The 19,102-nt window shown below is 49.3% G+C and overlaps 1 protein-coding gene across 3 annotated transcripts in view; it reads left to right on the forward strand.

Annotated features, from left to right (window-relative positions):
- Nucleotides 1–19,102, forward strand: part of SLC35F3 (solute carrier family 35 member F3) — a 181,720-nt gene that overhangs the window by 152,916 nt on the left and 9,702 nt on the right. For all 3 annotated transcript variants that reach the window (XM_075748706.1, XM_075748708.1, XM_075748707.1), the window contains one exon: nucleotides 18,665–18,884. In XM_075748706.1, coding sequence (XP_075604821.1) covers nucleotides 18,665–18,884 — 220 coding nt within the window. The remainder of the gene's footprint in view (nucleotides 1–18,664; nucleotides 18,885–19,102) is intronic.

Raw genomic sequence — 19,102 nt, forward strand, 5'->3', positions numbered from 1 at the left:
TGTCGATGATAATTGAAGTGTACTTCGGCTCTGCACTTACACCTAAGCAGTTCAGAGCGCTTCATTTAATGAAATGGTAATTTATTCTCACTGCTCCTGAACTTCACGGAGCTACACTTGTCTTACAGGCTGAGTGAGGGTGCACTGCTAATGCATCCAAGGTGGATGAGGCGGAAGAGAAAGACAAGAAAGTGGCAGGGTCTCCCAGAGGAAGGATTTCTTCATGTGTGCCGTGTCCCCAGTGCCTCCGCCGCTGGCAGCTGCTGGAGACAGGACAGGGCTTGGCTGGACCCACGCTGGTAATTCCTGTGTGGTGCAGGTCCATCCTTTCACAGGCACCTCTGAGGGGATGCATCACTGACACAGACCAAGCGGGGGGAAGGCTTACACTGTATTATTAGTTCAATAATTTTGATGCTGAAGACACGAGTACAGCGTTTGGACCGACAGATGATTTTTCCAATTCATTAACTCAGGAGTTCTGTGTTATTACTGTTGCAGATAAGGGCTCCTTTCTGGTTTTCAATCTTTCAGAAAGTAAACCGGTACCTTCAGTGATGACTGGGTTGAAATCCTAATTTTTTTGATTCACAGCCAAGACCAGGATGGCACATTAGATGCTAGCAAAGCACCAGCTCGCTCCTCATCAGGGCTGCTTTCAAAGTGCTTCTCTGAACAGAACTGTTTTCTTTGCACCGAGGGTCAGACAAAGCAGACCCAAAAGAAATCGTTTAGTAGGCAATAAAAATATAAAAGAAAAAGTACATAAAAAAATGTCACTAGGAAGGAGAGCAGTTTGTGCTGTAACAGCTTGATCCAAACCACACTGATGTTCCCCCCCCTCCTACATGCACGGTAATGACAAGACCCTACTGCTTTGTATTTTTCTACTTCTGTGACACCAAACTCCAACCATCATCTCTTATAGTGTAAGAATAAAACCTTAAAAATATGAAATATTTCATATAAATAATTTAACATTTTTAAAACACACAGGTCAGCACTCTGAAGCACAGTATCTGTGGAAAGCTTCAGATTCAAAGCAAATTTCTTCCTGGCCACTGAAGAACAGCTACGTATCCCATCCAAACACATAAATAATAATGGCTAGCATCCCATTCAGAGGGGCGTTCACAGCTTCCAGTGATTTTCAGTCACAAGCACTGTTTTGCTCCACCATCTCAACTTTGAGTCTGTTTTTTTAAATTTGGCAAATCTGAAACCTCCTTAAGTTCTGCCTCCTTCAAATTCCTGTTCTTATTTCTAGTCTTTCCAGGCACTTCAAACAGATCTCATTTTCTTATAACCTCTAAGCAGTGTAATCACCTCAGTGCCATAATCTCTTTGTTTACTTGTAGAATGAATCAATTTCTATCTGATATCTCTCCCCTTATATTTATTCTCTGTTCTTTTTAATATTACGCTTGCTTTCCTTCATTCTGAATGAAGCAATCGAGGGCTACTAACCCCAGTAGGTATTTATGTTCTTATTTTGTCTCTAATGAGGATGTTGCCTGAAAAATCCAGAGTAGGACATTGACAGCAGCTGGAAGAAAAGACAGTGCCAAATGTGGCCACTCTAATAGGCAACACGGGGGCACAAGGGTGACCCACATATGTGCCACTCCACGCTTCCAGTAGAAACTGGGGAGGCAAATAAAGCTACACCATTCAGATGAGCATAAGATTTAATAGCCTTGGCAGCTGACACCTGTTTTAAAGACCTGATCTGTTCAGTACAACAATAATGGGGTCACTGCTGCTCTGAATCTGGAGTATTTGTTTGCTGTTTCTCCTGCTTCTGGACCCCAAGTTGACATCAGCATCAGCAGGCAAGGCTCTGCTGGAGTTTGTCATTCCTGCCACAGCTGAGGGGCATCTACATCTGTTGCTGCCTAATGGACTGCTTCGTAGCTCTCCTCTCTCACTGGTCACATCCCAGAGAAGATGCGTCTGGGCATGTGGCTGCTAATGGCAGAGCTCTGGAGACACCTTTTTACTCGCTGCACATATCCAGCTCATAGGCAGCACTTTCTCCCATGCAAATAACACAGCTTTCAGGGAGAGAAAGGGCTGCAGCTCCTTTGGAAATGGAAGCTGCTGGCTTCAGCAGAGGAGAGGCAAAGGTCATCATTTTACGGAAAACTGGCATGTGCACGATCTCTCCAGCAGAGTCAGGTTTATGGTTTCTTTTAATATTTCCTCCTGCGGGTCTTATTTACGAAGATAACTATAAACTATATTGTAAGGCTATGGAGGGAAAACTCCCCTACCTCAAGACACAGTTCTTTCTTGGCTGTGAAGCTTGTGTCAGCAGTGCCTTTTATGCAGTCACACTGAAGAGTTGTTAAGGGATAATATCAAGGGTCATTAATAGACTGGGGAGGCAATTATTTTCTTTTTCCAGGAGGCATTTTGAAATTTCAAAAGAAATCTTGTTCCAAATGAATGAAAGGTGAAATCCAAGAGCATCCACAGATGGGAAATGAAAATAAAACCACCTTACAACTAAAATACATTCTCACCTATTCTTTTTTAATATTATCATGAGCACAGTTTCTTGCATTTTTCAGCTGCTATGGCTCTATCTCTGTGCTATCCAATCCTTCTTTAAAAAGGCAGTGAGTGTCAGCATTTTTGACTTTGCCTGTTTACTCTTCAAACAAGAAAGTGCTCATATAGGGAGCCAAAAATTACATATTTCTCTTGGACAACAGGTTTGAATTTCCTTCATTGATTTCCAAGCCGTTCTCAGTTATTATATGCCACTTGAGAGACCTAAATGATCCAGTAATGCAGATAGAAGCCATTCAATTAGTGTTACATATCACCCCGGTTTTACCATTTATATTAAGGTCTTATACTAAATTAATGCAGCCAGCAACAGCAATGTACTGTAGAACATGTTTTCTGAAGGACTAGCCTATTGGGAGAAAGGTCAAAACAAGTAAAGCTGTTTGGAAATATGAATCTCAGAAGTGCTGTACATTGTGTTTTATAACACCACCCTTTTGGCACCAAGCTCATCAGCCGTACTCCCTCACTGCGTGTGACGTAAGACTGCCGAGTTTCTCAATCTCTCACAGGCTGCTTTTCGAAGATCGCTACACTCTGAAGCATGCTGTTAAATCAGGCTCTGGGGTAAGGGTAGGTGCCATCAGGGTGGCTTGAGACCTCCTCACTCCACTTCCATGGGAAGTTCAGGACTCGCTCCCCTCCCTGCTGCGCTCCTGTCTGTGGGACTGGGATGCCATTGCTGAAGGACAGGGAGTTAAGGGAGTATGGGGCAGAGAGTGCTCTGGTTTTGTGTTAAATGGACATCAGCAATGCAATTAAAAAGCCAAACAAAACTTCAAACAGAAAAGATTCACCTGTTCTTGATACAGGGTACTCTAAAAATGACCGCAAGTACAAGTATTTAGAAAAGATTATTTCCTTTCTATATCCCGGTTTACTTAATGCATCTAGGGGCAATTTGTGCGTCGTAAATGTCAGCTTCTCTGTTATGTCAGCAAGCTCTCGGCTTTCTTTTTTGTATAACTTTATTTCTTTTCATTGACTAGCTGCCAAGTTGATGGTGTTTCTTTTGGTATCTCCTGACTCACGTGCCTTCCTGTTCCCAGCTGTCACAGTATCCTGTCACGGTGCTGAACAATTAGTACTTGGGCTGTGAGGTTGATGCATCTCCTTCATTTTCTGTATTACAGCGTGATGCTGCTATGGAGTGAGGATTTAGTGAGCCGAAAGTTTATGCACACATCCTAAGGCTGGCATCGCCAGCAAGAAGGGCCATGGGCTGGCAGGGCTTTGCCCAGCTGGTACTGTATCTCTATGCAGAGCCTTTCTGACAATCCACAGGCATAAAGGTCTGAAGTGAATGTGTGCGTGAGTGTACATATGTATATGGATTATAGATATATGTTCCAACATACATATATGGTTTTCAATACTAGTTGTCTCAAGGTGTTTGTGTAGCCAGTGTTACCACTGAGGCATTTCTCTCCTCCTTGTATTGCCCCTTGTCTGGCTCCTTCCCTCTCCCAAGACACTGCAGCACTGTTTCCCCTCCTGTCAGCACAGTGCTTCTAAATCAGCGGATCTGAACCCCCTCCATTTCCAGAAGCCAAGACATCAGCTATTATAAAAGCATTTTATTCTTGCATGCTTTTTTGTCTTCCTGTACCAACTGCTACAAAAACCTAATTCACAGGAGGCCAGCTGGCCAGCTTCTCCTGGAAGTTTCATTTTTGACTATTCCAAAAAGTAGTAAGTGGTTCAGGTCACAGCTGAAGAGTACAGGCCGACTATAAATCACATTAGGCCAAGCTTAAGATATCCGCAAGTGATCACTGCACAGTTTCAGACTCTGCAGGCCTTTCACACCCAGAACATCCACTGACGTCAATGGAAATTTTGGATGATGACGGAGAGCAGTGACGTTGTTGACTCCGGCAGTGAAAGCTTTGAGAGCCTAATGTTTAGGTTTTCTCTGCCTTAGTTTGTATACGCTGTCCCTCACCACACGCCGAATGCCACACAAGCGCTTGCCTGCATTTACCTCAAGGCAGCCCTGGGAAATAGCAGCCAGGCTGTACCCTCACGCCCCGCTGCCGCGCCCAGGGGTGACTCGGCCACGCTCACACAGGGAAGTGGTGGTAGAGCATCACCATGGACCTCAAATTTAAAAAAAAAAAAAAAATAAAAATCAACTAACTCATCTTTTAAAGGCCAACATTAGCAAACATGTTCATACAACAACCTGGGCCATGCAGTACACAAGTTAGTTGGGTGAGGAAAGGGGCCCTGAAGCAGCTCCTCTGACAGCTGGGGTGCCCTTCCCAAAAGCTGGGGTGCGGCACCCCAGCCAGCCCATGGGCGCTGGAGGGGGGAGGCTGGGGCGGTGCTGCCCCCCGCGCTGAGCGGGGCTGCACTGCGCTGCTGCCTGCCCAGGGGAAAGCTGCACCTGCGGAGGCGAGAGGATCTCCCTGCAGGCTGGCATGGCAGGCTGCGGAGAGCAAGAGCCTCCGGGGGAGCAGTCCCTCTGGAGACCCAGCGTCCCTGGGCCACTTCTACCTGAGTGATGCAGTGGGAGAGCCTCAGGAAGGTCTGAATTCATGAGCACTCAGTTGCTCTGAGCAATAGGTGTCATGTTTTTGAAGATGGAGGCCATTGGGTGTGTGGTATAAGCAGGAATGATCCTGCTGGAGTCAGACTTTAAGGGCACCTGCTCACCAGCCAGTCTGCTGGGCTGAAAATACTTGCAAGCAGCAGCAGCACCCCGGCTGTGTCAGTGTGCTCCTGGAATTGGGCATTGCTTCATCACTCACCTCTTTGGTGAACCCAGGAGGAGGAAGAGGTGATGCAATGCAGTCTTCAGCCAGCGATGGTCATCTTCAAAATGGATGGCCAGCCACAATCACAATGCTAATTAGATTTTAAAAATTGCTGTGATATTTGCTTTGGGCAGGAAGGCAGTTTTGAGGACAAAGTTACAGACCCTTGTTAGGAACTCCCCATTTCATTTTTGGGTTTTTTGAACTCTTGAGTAAATCCTGCCTGGCAACATGCTGCTGCTCATTTTGTTGGTGTGCTGCGAAACTCCTGCAGCCCTCCAGTGTCAGGCAGAGCCACTGATGGGTCCCCTCATGCAAAAGCGATGGCAGCCTCCTCATTTCTTCTCCTGTGAACACCACTGCAGAGAAGCGACCCATCCACTCTGCGGTGGCTGGACCTTGCCCCGGTGCTCTGCCTGTGCTCCGCCACTGGTTGCTCCCACGAGCTTCCTCCTGCTGTTGTGGGGAAAGGACCGCTTTTAGCTTTGATACAGCTCGCTAACTGCTCTTCACACTCTGCCTTGGCCTGCCGTTACATGGCGCTGTCAGAGTTGGTGATCCTTATTCTTCACTCCTTTTGGGCATGACGTCAGGTCCCAAGGTAACCGCCCTTCCTCACACCCCACTGTTCAAATGAGCCCATCCCCTCTCGCCTGTCCTCCAGCCCTGCTCAAAACACAGCAGGAAGCATCCCTCTGCTCCCACCATGGACACGCCAGTAATCCCTAGGCATGTGTGAGGCTTTCATTCCCCTCACTGCCCCTTCCAGCTTCAGCCACTGCTGCTGCAGAGGGGTAAAGTACCTCCTGCCCATTGGTATGGTGGGCTCTGACTAAGATTTAAGGCCAGCCCTGCATGCTATGGCAGACCAAGTCAAGGGTTGTATCTCCTCACGGGCTCAGTAACCAGCTGCTCCGTGAAGCAGTCTTTGCGCATAACTAGAAAGCTCACCTCTACATTCAAGTATGATATCTGCCTGGTCTGTGGGTGTTTGAAGCTTACATAGAGCAACATTATTACACTTTATTTACATAACATCGATTATCTAGAAGAGTATAATGCAATTCAGGCTCTGGGTACCTCTAGGGTGTAAAGGCAGAAAATGTTGGATAATGCACCATGTGATAATTTCAGCTGTCTGGTTGCTGAGTGCATGTTGTCACATTAAAAGCTGCTTCTTGCCAGCAATACTTGCTGCATTTTTCCAAAATGGCATGTCCCCTCTGGCCAGATGGAAGACGCACAAGTACCGGCCTTCCCCATGCAGCAAGCTGAAAGAGGACTTCAGAGGGACCATCTTGTCGCTGTGATAACACACCCTGGAGTGAGCTTGGCTCATTCTTATGCTTGTGGACAGATGTGACTCTGCGGGAAATCTGGTGCAATGTCTGCTCGCACTGCTACAGCCAGTGCTCTCCCTCTAAAGAATCAGCAGCGTAGTAGTGCTGCTGTTCGACTTTACCTTCTCCTTAACGCTTTCCCTCATGTCCCACAGCAACAAACAACCTAGATGCAAAACTCTGCAGTGTGTTCGGATGCAAAAATTAAATGAAATATTCATCCTAAGGCGATCCACTTCCTGCAGCCTTTGCTGCAGTCATGTATGTAAAAGCTGTAGAGTGTATCCTAGGATGACTACTCTTCACTGGAATTGGAGGCACACAGAACAGGTTTAGTGCCCCGGGTGCAGCAAATTGTGGGGTGGAGGACCATCCCGCAGGAGAAACTGCAGACTTTTCCCTGTTCTTCTGCACCCCGAGACTCCCACCTCGATGTTTTCCTAAGACAGTTTACAGTATGTGAATTTCCCCTCTGGTTTGGTCTCATTCTTTTAAACTTTTTAATGTTAGTTTAAACAGTCACTCATTAAGGCTGCTGAGTGTGTGCTAAGGCTTGTCTTGGAAATGTGTATTCAGGTGGTTTGTAAGATTTGTATTATTTGCTTCTTTTGGAGCCATTCTGGTGTATTATGTAAATCCATAGCTAAGCATTTCCTGGGACCATTTATTGTGCAAATGCCTAGTTTGGCACGTGTACAGTGCTGAGCCAATTGCTTCTGTCTCTCTAGTTGAGAGAAGAAAGATCAGCCTGGAGATTTTTTTGTTTCATTTAGGAGAAGACAATTTTCTCATTTCATTGCCTATCAGAAAGCGTTTTCTGCAAATGAGCTGGAAAGGCCCAGAACATATAAAAGTTTAAAGGCAGAACGTCAGCCTCAAGTTGTGTGTAGAAACAAGTAACGGTCAACATCAGACACAGACATTTAAAAGTGGCAGCTGGATGCTGGATTGACTTCTGTGGTCATTTTTTGCATTTAATAACATGCTTACAGAAAAATACGCATGGGACGATGGGCAATAACAAGCCATTGGACTATTTTAGATAATGTCTGTTTCTGAGAAACTGGTTAATCCCTTGAACATATATTTTCCAGTTCGGGTAATCAGGTAGGTTTGGTGGCAAGCCCCAGACCTACCTGTTGGTTTAAGCTCCAGTTCAGGTCTTTTTCTATGTACTGACTCTGCACAAATGCACCCCCAGAGCTGAGAAAAGCGGGTGTGGGGTACCCAACACCAGGTACTTCTCCATCCTTTCTTAGTTTCAAGGTTTGGCATTTCCTAGCCAGGTCATTGCCTCTCTCCCCCCTGCAAGCTCAGGAAGAGGCTGTGGGTTGTGGTTTGCCTCCACTCCCTCCCGCAGGAAGGAGGTCTGCAAGGGGCTTTCAAGGCACAGGCAGTGGGAAGGGGGTGTGATTTTCAGGCTCACCCCCACCCTGAGCCTCCAAACTCCCTCACAGGTCTCAGCAGAGGTGGGACGAGCTGTTGGGGGCCATGGCAAGACCTGCCATGCTCTGAAGGAAGCCCCCAGTTACTTGGAGCCGGCAGTGGGCACCGCTGCCCCATCTCCCACCTCTCTCCTCTAGGGTCCGATGCCCCTGGGTCCTGTGTTACCTCAGATGGCAGACCCCTGAGACACGTCACCATCACTTGAGTTTAAATGAAGCTGGAAATAAACATTTTAAATTATACATTGTGGTGGAGCATCACATTATGCCACTGAACTGTGCTAGAGGAAGGGAACGTAAAAGCCATTTCCACTTGTGGGGGGAAGCCCCACCGGCAGTGTTGCCTCCTTGCAGGTGGTCCAATGTCAGTGACCGCAGGGCCATGTCCAGCCCTAAATCAGCACCCACACCCCATGGCAGCTCTGCAGCCCACTCTGCTCTTCAGTGTGGGCCCCAGGAAAGTGGAGTGACAGCATGGGAGGGGAGATCCCTGCTGGGGCATGCCAGGGAGGGGTGAAATCCTCCCTGCTGCGGCCGTGAGCGGATGCACTTGGCATGGACCTCGGCTCATTGCTGGGCTGGGACCAGCACACCAGCACGGCATGGTCCATGAGTGACCTGCTGCTTGAATTTCCTGCTGCATAAGATTTGTAGACATGCTCTCAAATTGATCTGATCCTAAAGACAGGAGCAATCAATTAAAGAAACTTTTCCCTGTGAAATTAGCTGCAAAAATGGTGCTTTTATGAAAGGCTGTGCTTGCTACCTTCTCCTTTCTAAGGGCAGGATGCTCCCAGCTTGAGATTTTCTGACAGTAGCCAAGCATTTCTTCAGCTCTTCTCAGGCACAGATCTGATAAAGGAAAAATGCCTGAGAGTGATGAATCACTCACTAAACAGCTTAATGGTGCCCCATCACCAGCCATTACTGTGAGCAGTATTAGTTAAACAGCCACTTGGAACATGCCAGGCATTTTTCAGGAAAAAATGGGACATCCTTTGCCTCCGAGTCCAGAAACCAGTGCTATCACCAGGCCTGATATTACCTGCTGGGCTGCAGGGCTGGAGTCTCCCGTTAGGAAGGATATAACAAGAGACCGAAGGGCCGGGCTCTGCAGGCCTAGTTCAGTCCCCAGCACGGACAGACAGGACTGGATAAGTACAGGGCATCTCTGAGGAGCGACATGGCCGCTTCCCTGGCCTCATCTTCTGGCTAATGGGCACGGGCTGCGGCATGCCCCAGCAGGCAGCACAGGCAGCGGGGCAGGCGAGGGGCATCGGCACACTCAGGGCAGGTTTGGACCTTTGCCCTGTGGAAGCCAAGGAGGAGCTTGTGCCCTCCCAGCATTGGGAAGCAGCTTTCCTGAGCTGCTCCGGGTGCACGGGAGGAAAGCTGGAGGCAGGGGCATATGGGTTTTGTTGTAGGAGCCTCAGACCAGCAGGGCAATAAAAGCCACTGCAGGAATCCCAGGCACCTCTCTGCAAAGTGCTGAGGCTAGCAGATTTATTCAGAGCGTTTTATGATCTGGGACACACCACAGGAGCCTCCGTGCAACTGTTCTGCTGGCATGTGAACCTGCAGTGACTCAGGAAAAAGGCGCTTGGGGGCCGTCTTGATAAGTAACAGGAGTTGGTTATGAAATAAACATGCGGGAAAAGCGAATCCCCAGCTCTCTGAAGGTGTAGCATACAGGCAGCCCTCATCTCGCCTCTTTCAAGCACCCAGAGACTTTGCCTCTCCGTGCCCCAGCTTGCACATCTGTAAAATGGGTTTCATGAGCTCAACCTTCACTTGTACTGCTTTGAAATCTGCCTACCTGAGCGGCTGATTTTGTCATGACTGCCCTTCAGGTCAGTACTGGCTCAAGGGGGAGGGAAGCGGAGCTGGAGGCATGATCCTGTTTTCTGGAAAACACATCATGTACGTTCCTGGAGAGCATTTTTGAGGAATATTTTGGCCTAACTTGTGTCTTTTATCTGCACAGCAGTCTTCTACCTACCTCCACTTGTGAGCATAAGGCAGGAAGGATGCTGTGGCCCTAACAGAATGAATTACGAAATTTTTTTTTCACTGGGACAAATTAAACTTGGTTTTAGTTTCTTTCCCTCCTTTTAACAGCCAGGGCACTTTGTCTCCTTTGCTTTTGCTTACTGCGATTGGCTTGCAAGTTCCCCCAGGAGACATGGCATGACATTTTAGTCCATGTCTCTTCTTTTGTACATTGAACAGAGAATGCACGACTGTTAACAGCGCATCTGCAGATTATTTATCCGTGCAGGTCTAATCGGTGCAGGGATTAGCAAAACATGTTTTGCCTGCCAATCTCTAATCAAGAGGCCAGATTCATTGGTGCGATGGTGGCTTTGCTGTGCTCCAGGGAGGCGATGCTCACTCTGCTGAAAATCAGGAGCAATTTAGCCAAATTCAATTTGCAGGTACAGACCTTGCAAGGTCAAAGTAAGAAGCACAGTCTACAAAGAAAAAATATCACCTGCTTGGAGCAACAGCAGATCCAAACCTGCTTCGGAGGAGAAGGCTTAGTGTAAACACTGTGACAATGAGAAAATTGTAACAAAAGTTAACAGTCTGGAAAGGAGAAATAACCAGCTTGTGCAAATTTTTCCCTTATGATGTGTATTTCTCCCAGATATTTTCTACTTTGCTGCATCTTTCTCAAAGATGTAATGGCAGCTTCAATGACTTATTAATCTTTCTGGCATAGGTTTGTTCTGCAGTAAGTATCAAGATACCAAACCTCCAGCCCAGGGGAACACACTGTGTGTGCTTTTTCTAGTTCTTGTCTACCTTTTCTCTTCATAGGTGTTTGGTTTTTTTTCAAAATGGGAGAAAAAACATTCCTTCCAGTCTTGGCAGAATTTTATACATTCATTTGCATGAGGTTCAAAGCAGTGAAGAAACATCCCGACTACGTAGCAATGGTTAATAGTGTTAAACATATAGCTACGAGCTCAATGGGGGAAAAATGGAGCTTTGCTGTCATATTTTAATTGCAAGTTTTGTTTGACTGCAACACCTGCTTTCAACATGCTTAACTCTTACTTAGCATGCAATTTTGGCACTAACTACTTCTGATTTACTTCACTGGGGATGCTTAGTTCCAGTGACAGAGGTATTTTGCTAGTCATCTTGTGCTGGAGACATGCCTAATGGGGCAGAGCTAATTTGCCATTTGCTGGGTTAATGAAGATACAGGGTAAAAAGATTATGAGGAAACACAAGAACTAGTACATGAAAGATTAAGAAACCAGCAAACAATTTAGAGTAAAAATACAAACACTAAGATCTCTACACCTTAGGCTTTTCTGTAGTATCTTTCATCCCAGCGCAGCTCCCATAGTGCCATAGCAGCTACGTGCCATTCCCAAGTGACATTACACATTTCCATCAGGCCACGCTAAGTTGTCAGGTAACCCTGTGATAAGCGGCAGGGGACCAAAATCCAGAATCCCCACTTGGGAGGGGGAACCACTGGTACCTCCAGCCCGGCCAATGCCAATCAGGACTTGTTAACCCCTGCTCGGAGGCTGTTACTGCGGGGGGCTTGTGCCACAGCAGCAGCAAGGTGGGTTGAGTCGTGCCGTGTGGTGCCCACTGCTTTATTTTATACCTACAAGCAGGTTTCTGTCTGTCCCCAGCGCTGTCTTTCCATGCAGAGGATGACCTGAAAGCCAGGCAGCCACTTCTGGTCCCAGCTGGGCTTTATGGGCTTTCTGCCACCCATCCCGGTTTGCATCCTGAGGAAGAGGAGAGCGAGCAGGCTGAGCGTGTGCTCCTCCTTCTCACCTACACTATCCCGTGACCTGACACACAGCAGAGATGCCTGCTGCAGCAGCCCCTCAGCAACACCCCACAGTGAGCACGTCCGCTGTATGACATAGCTCTGGAAACACTTCCCAACCAGGCTGCAATTCTCTCAGTTCGCATGTAGACCTCCTCCCAGCAGTGTAATCCTGCCTTTTATTTCAGTCACAAGCCTTCAGACTGTCTGTGAACATGGATATGACACTTCTGAGTGGGAGCAAGCTTTCCTCTATTGCTGCTGTGGCGATTAAGCGAGTACGTTTCCCTTCCAGTATCCTTCGACATTTCCTTTCCAGTCTTACACAGGCCTTTGCTGTTGCCGTGGCTAATGCCTTGCATTTATTTTTTAAACTAACTGCTGTGATTACAATGGAGCTCTAGCTCATGACTGCAGAATCAAGGAAAATAATGCAGGAAGCTAGTTTAACCCAAAAATACGGCATTATGCCCTGCAACGCCAAAGCTCCTTGCTGTCTGCTACCGTCTTATCTGGAAACAGCCCAGCAGTTGTAGGAATTTACTCCCCACGTGCAAGATTACACAGAGTTGAGGGGAGATCATCTCGGCAGAGTGACTCTGCAGGATGTCTGCAGGGTGCCTTCCCTACCCAAGAGGAGCCATGACCAGCACGACTCAGGGATGCACGGGGCTAGGGCAGCACGCCTGAGCTTTGCATCAGCCTTTCCCTGTGGCCTCTCTGGCTGTTGTCCACACCCAAAGTCCCACTGCTCCGTGGGCAAAGCAGAGTGAGCCCAGAAAATGACACTGTATCAGCAAGCGAGCAGCAAGGCAGTTTTCAGGTTGAGGTGGTAGGTGAGATTGGCAGGCGCAGGATTTCTGGCAATGTGGGCAGGAGTTGGTCTGGTCAGTCTTTGATGGCAATTTCTCTTCTAACACAGGGGGTGGGATTTGCACTGGAGGTGCCCGTGTCTGTGCTCCTCGCCTTGGGGTCCCTTTTAGAGCTGAAGGAGAGAAATAAAGGTAGCGTCTCGCTGGGCTCAGTGCCTCCCGAGGTGGGCAGCAAAGGCAGCTCGGGGACGTGCATTTCCAGGGACTCTGATCAGAGCCTGGGGTCCCGGCTCAAACATAAAAGGTTGCTTGTACATACCTAAAGGTCAGTGGGCAGAAGCTCCCCACTACCACTCTGTGTCCTTGGGACTCAGCGCTCTGCCAGGTTATTGGAGGCACACGCACGCACATTTGTCTCACAAGGAACTACCAGAACATCTTCAGGGCCTCCTCCAGCTGGATATCTTGGAGGTACATGGAAAATATACACTCTGTAAGTAAATAAAGTTGCTTGCTTTTAACTGTGCCATTATTTTAGATAGGCCAGGAGCTCTCACTCTTGTGGGTGTATGGCTCAGGAGGTCTTTGAAAGCTGCTCAGTGAGTCTAAGGGATGATGGACAGCAGTGCATATTCTGTGTGAGCAGGGAGAGGGAGCCTGCAGAGGACCATGACCAACAGGGGCTGGTTGTATGCACACTGCGACAGCCCCACTCAGCTCTGCTCGCTGGGAAACTCGCTCTGAGGGCAAGCGCCAGGAGCACAGGCGAGCGCCTGTTTATAAGATCCCTGCTTGCTTTGTTTGCAAAGCACACCTCTGGCACCTCTGCCCACATTAGCAAACAGCAGGGATTTAGTCCTGGAGATGAACCAAACAAAGAGAAGAGCCTGCAGCCTCCAGGCATCTGGTAACCCTCCCTTTTCACCCCAGATGAGATAGCGCTAGCTGTGCAGCAGGACTGGCTCACCGAAGCCTGAATAAACTGAGGTAGAAATTGTATTTTATCCTGGAAATGACAAAGCTTGGCTGCTGGACCTGGCAAGCAAAACTGGAGGGGGCTGGTGGTCTCCCTGCCAGAGAGGTGTGCTTCCCCAGTAGCTCTTCCATTGCACATTGTCCCAACGCCATCTCCCCACCAACCCGGAGGCAGCCGGCTTGCTCTGGCGCAAGCAGAGGACTCCCTCTGTGTCCTGCCCTGGGCAGATAGACCTGCAAGAATCTGTTCTGTAGAACCTCAAGGAACCGACCCCAGGTCCCTGTCTGTCCCGTGGCTTTGGGAGACTTGGGGTCAGGCCTTACATGAGGGTCCACAGTGCTGACTTGAGCTCTGAAGGGTGCTGAATGCTTTCATACTGCCCTGCGGGTAGGGTGTTTTTTGTGTTTCTTAAAAAGTAACATTTTTGTCAGCAGATGAGATGATTGTTAAAATATTCATGAGCAGGCTCTCTTGGCACAGTCAGGCATGCCTGAAACACCACAGGTCACAAACTCTGTTTTTGCCAAAGAGTATCCATAAAACATCAGGATATTCGTTGGGTACAATGTACCCTTGTGGGCAAAACTGAAATTACTGGACAGCAGGAGCAACTGTGTCCAAAATGTTCTGTCAAAATATTTAAAGTTGAAGGTTGGTTTTTCTGGAGTGATTTCATCCCCCAACTGTTTTGGGATTACAGTGTAGGTTACATCATAGTCCTGTCTTGCCTCCTGTAATTATTTATCTACCATTACTCATAACTTTCTTTCATCAAACGCTTCCTGGTACGTCTTCACAAGCTGTGTTATGGCACCAAGGAAAAATCAGTTTCCCCCATAAGCAGTAGCAAACCTGTGGAGACAATTAATTCTGAGGGGGTTATTGTACAGTATATAGTCATTCTGGCGCATGAAACTTACAACGTTTCCCCTAATGCTCCTCAGACTTCAGTGAAGATGCCAGGTCCAAGAAAGCCATCTAACCCATCTGCTACCCCCACAAGTAGCCCGCGGTTCAGCAGTGCACCCATTTTGGATGACGGCGCTCAATGTGCACATGGGTCCACATCTGGTAGCACCCTCCACGGCCCCAAGTGTCCCTGAGGAGAAGCTCCCTTACAACCCTGTACTGGATGGGGAAACCTCTGCCATAAGGAGGTCTCCTTTGGAAGCTGGAGCCGGCCTCCAAGAAGCAATTCAGACTTGGTGAAACCAGTCAAAACTGCTAAAAGGAAGCTTTATTGTATAGGCCAGTGAGAGGAGACTCCCCAAGGAGGAAATGCAGCTCAGGGTCCTGATCCGTGCCAGGGCAAGGCTGTCCTTTGGGGCATTGCAGCACTACACTGGGTGCTTCAGGGATGGGGGTGAGTGCCAGGCTGTGCTATCATATGGATCCAGTGGTATCTACTAGACAAGTATCAGGCCCACAGTACAGCAAAAGTACGTGTTTCTACTTTATATGAAATAGCGTTACCCAATTCTATGTGTGGAGAACAGATTTTTTTGGGAGGAGGAACTTTTTTCCTCTTTTTCAGAATGAATCCCAACCTAAATTCCATTTTAGTCCTTTCGTTTGACTACAGCCTTCCTGTCCCTCTCATACCAATGTTACTTAATGTCATTTCATTTCACTGTGCCTGCATTTTTTGTCTTCAGAGTATTAGACTGCCTGCCTGTGACACCCTGGCAGTCAAACCCTCCCCAGAGTCTTGGGAAGCAGGGTTAAGCCTCTAGTGAAATTCAGGACTGGGTTTTTCAATGTCTTTCTGCATCTCCGTGCACTCCCTGCGTCCCCTGTGGCAAGTGGCTGGAAGAGACAGTGCTTTGCAGGGCTGAAGGCCAGATTTGAAGTGGGTATAGTGTTTGTGAAAGGGGAGGGTGGGTCCAGGCCACGCGCTGAGCACAGGCGGCGTCTGTCGGTGCTGTGCGCATCCCTGCGCGGTGCTGGCAGGTGGGAAGTCAGGCTGCGGTTTCTGGGGCGGAGGGGTAGCTCTTTTACTGATACTGAGATGCAGTTAAGAGGTTCAGCAGGGAATAGGCTGCTGCCAACAGATAGTTTTATACAGGACAAGGGACACTGATGTGCTGGCTGTGACCAGATGCAGACACGATGCAGAACCAACGGCTCAGATGAAAGTGTCCGTGTACAGCAGCCAAAGCTCAGGGCCTTTGCATCCAGAGATGGGCCAAGTTCTGCATAAGAAATGGGCCAGTTCTGTGCAGCCATAACCCTGCACAAGGGACTGGCAGGTCACAAAACCCAACAAACACAAAAAATCCATTTCCTCTACCCTGCAGCCTTATACCTGCTGCAGCAGAGGGGGAATAGACAGACATAGGGCTAGTGATGGGGGAAATCTGAAAAGGATCAGAGCGTGGATTGGTTTCTTTAGGTAACTGCCTGATACAGCCCCATCTTCTGAGAAAGTGGATCAAAATCACACTTTCACCAGACTCCCAGAAAGGAGCCTTACATGCTCAGTCTCAGGGAACAAACAGCTTGAAATTCCAGGCAGCAGTGAAAACCTATTGGGCATTCATTGTCAGAGGAAAATTTAATTTTGCTCAAATTTTGTCAAAGTCATTAAAGTACTTTGTCATTAAAGTACTTCAGGGCCTCTGGGGTTTGAAGGTTTGAAAGCAAGCAAAGCTAGCACAGGCCATGGCACCACCATTGACTGCTGCTACCTGTACCCTTCAGCAGGCTGCACGCTGCACCCTCCGCCTTGCAGACCGCTGCATTTCTTTGCTTATTGAATTTCCGTGCAGGCAGCTTCTGCTGCCCAGCAGAAGCGGGTTGCACGCAGGCTTCCCCTCGCGGCGTCTCCACAGAGGTGACCCCTGCAGCCCCATCCTGGCCCCCACCCACTGCCTCCCCAGAGCCGTGCCAGCAGGTCCAGGTCCCGTCACCTCCTGTCCTCTTTTCCCACCAGTGCCTCCAGCTCCTAAGGCACTCGCGCTGTCACTCACCCCTCACCTCCTCCACCTGATCCTTTCCCAGCCTCGCTCCTTCTGTCAGGCTCAAGCAGGTGCCCTCAAGCTCCCTGATGCCTTCCTTTGTCCCTTTGGTTCTCTCCTTGTCAGACAGACACAAATAAAATGCTCTTTTTCCCTTTTCCTGCACCAGAGCCGTACCTGCTCTGGCTGCCTCCCGCTTGGGCATTCACAGCACCCCCGGCCCTCGCTGTACCTGTGAGCTCCTCACTCCCCTGCCCTGTGCTGCCGCTCCAGCTGACCCGCCACATCCCTGGCTGCCACCATGCTGTGCCCCGTTACGCACCCTCATCCCAGCAGGCAGCTGCCAGCCACCTCCTCCCTGCTGCTCCCCGGGGGCTTGAGCTAGGTGCCACCCCTCGGGTGGAAAAACCCCAAACCAGGCTCCCATGAGGCTCCTTCCAAGCCCTGCATAGCAGATTGCAGATGGGCGCTGGGACCCCAGGGCTGCAGGGAGCTTTGCTGCCAGCCCTGGCCCTGGCCTTCAGCACCGCAGTGCCCACAGGTGTGAAAGGAGGAGTGTGACCCCACAGTGTTTCAAGATGTTCCGCTGCACAGGCACTCATGGCGACAGTGAAATTTCACCTCCTGGCTTCACCACTCCCCTTGCTCTTTCAACGCTGTCCCTCCCATGTTTGCGGCCCCCGTGTGTTCGTACCCGGCTGTTGCAGCAGATGCTGTGTACTGGGTTCGCTTGGCAAGGTTTTGGTAGCAGGGGGGCTACTGGGGTGGCTTCTGTGAGAAGCTGCCAGAAGCTTCCCCCATGTCCAATAAAGCCAATGCCAGCGGGCTCCAAGACGGACCCACCACTGGCCAAGGCCAAGCCCATCAAGCGCCTCTGGGATAACATAGTTAAGAAGGGGGAGAAAAACCTGTGCAACAAAAAGAGCAATTGCAGCTGGAGAAAGGAGTGAGAAGATGTGAGAGGAACAGCTCTGCAGACACCCAGGTCAGTGCAGAAGGAGGGGGAGGAGGTGCTCCAGGCACCAGAGCAGAGATTTCCCTGCAGCCCATGGAGAAGCCCATGGTGAGGCAGGCTGTCCCCCTGCAGCCCATGGAAGATGATGGTGGAGCAGAGATTCCACCTGCAGCCTGTGGAGGACCCCACGCTGGAGCAGGTGGATGCCCGAAGGAGGCTGTGACCCCATGGGAAGCCCGTGCTGGAGGAGGCTCCTGGCAGGACCTGTGGCCCCACGGAGAGAGGAGCCCACGCCAGAGCAGGTTTGCTGGCAGGACTTGTGACCCCGTGGGGGACCCACGCTGGAGCAGTCTGTTCCTGAAGGACTGCACCCCGTGGGAGAGACCCACGCTGGAGCAGCTGGTGAAGAACTGCAGCCCATGGGAAGGACTCACATTGGAGAAGTTGGTGGAGGACTGTCTCCTGTGGGAGGGACCCCACGTTCGAGCAGGGGAAGAGTGTGAGGAGTCCTCCCCGTGAGGAGGAAGGAGCGGCAGAGACAACGTGTGATGGACTGACCACAACCCCCATTCCCCATCCCCCTGTGCTGCTGCGGGGGGGGGAGGCAGAGAAATCAGTTGAGCCTGGGAAGAAGCGAGAGGTAGGGGGGAGGTGTTTTAAGATTTACTTTTTATTTCTCATTACTCTACTCTGATTTGATTGGTAATAAATTTAAACAATTTTCCCAAGTTGAGTCTGTTTTTCCTGTGACAGTAACTGGTGAGTGATCTCTCCCTGTTCTTATCTCGACCCACAAGCCTTTTGTTATATTTTCTCTACCCTGTCCAGCTGAGGAGGGGAGTGATGGAGTGGCTTTGGTGGGCACCTGGCCTCCAGCCAGGGTAAACCCACCACATGCTGAAACTTGTCTTTCTTCTCCTCTTTAAGGTGTGTGCCCCTCCTTCCCAAAAAGAAAAGAAGAGGAGCAAGAAAGAAAAGAAACCCGTATATTTGCTGCAGGCTGTGACTGGCTTGTGTAATAACGCTGCCTTTCTCTCCTTGTTTTAGGGAGTGCTGCCGATTTTTTGGAGACAATGGCTTGACTTTGAAGGTATTTTTTACCAAGGCAGCACCCTTTGGTGTTCTTTGGACACTCACAAACTACCTTTACTTACATGCAATAAAGAAAATAAACACTACGGATGTCTCCGTGTTGTTCTGCTGCAACAAAGCTTTCGTGTTCTTGCTTTCATGGATCGTTCTGAGGGACAGGTTCATGGGAGTGAGGGTAAGTGACTCCTTATCTCTGTCTCCCTTCTTCCCCCTCTCCCTTCTGCCTTTCCTTTTCCCCTTCCCTCCCGCCGGCCGAGTCGAGCAGCACTCCATGCAGACAGCCAAGCGGGTGCAGAAATCCTTGCAGAGTGGGGACACATCCTTCCCTGCAGCCTGCCCAGGCGCCTGCCAGCTCCCGGAGCCCTCGTGTCCCCCAGCCTGGTGTCTTTGTGC

The sequence above is a fragment of the Balearica regulorum genome, chromosome 3 (assembly GCF_011004875.1).
Source record: "Balearica regulorum gibbericeps isolate bBalReg1 chromosome 3, bBalReg1.pri, whole genome shotgun sequence".
NCBI classification, from domain to species: Eukaryota; Metazoa; Chordata; class Aves; order Gruiformes; family Gruidae; genus Balearica; species Balearica regulorum.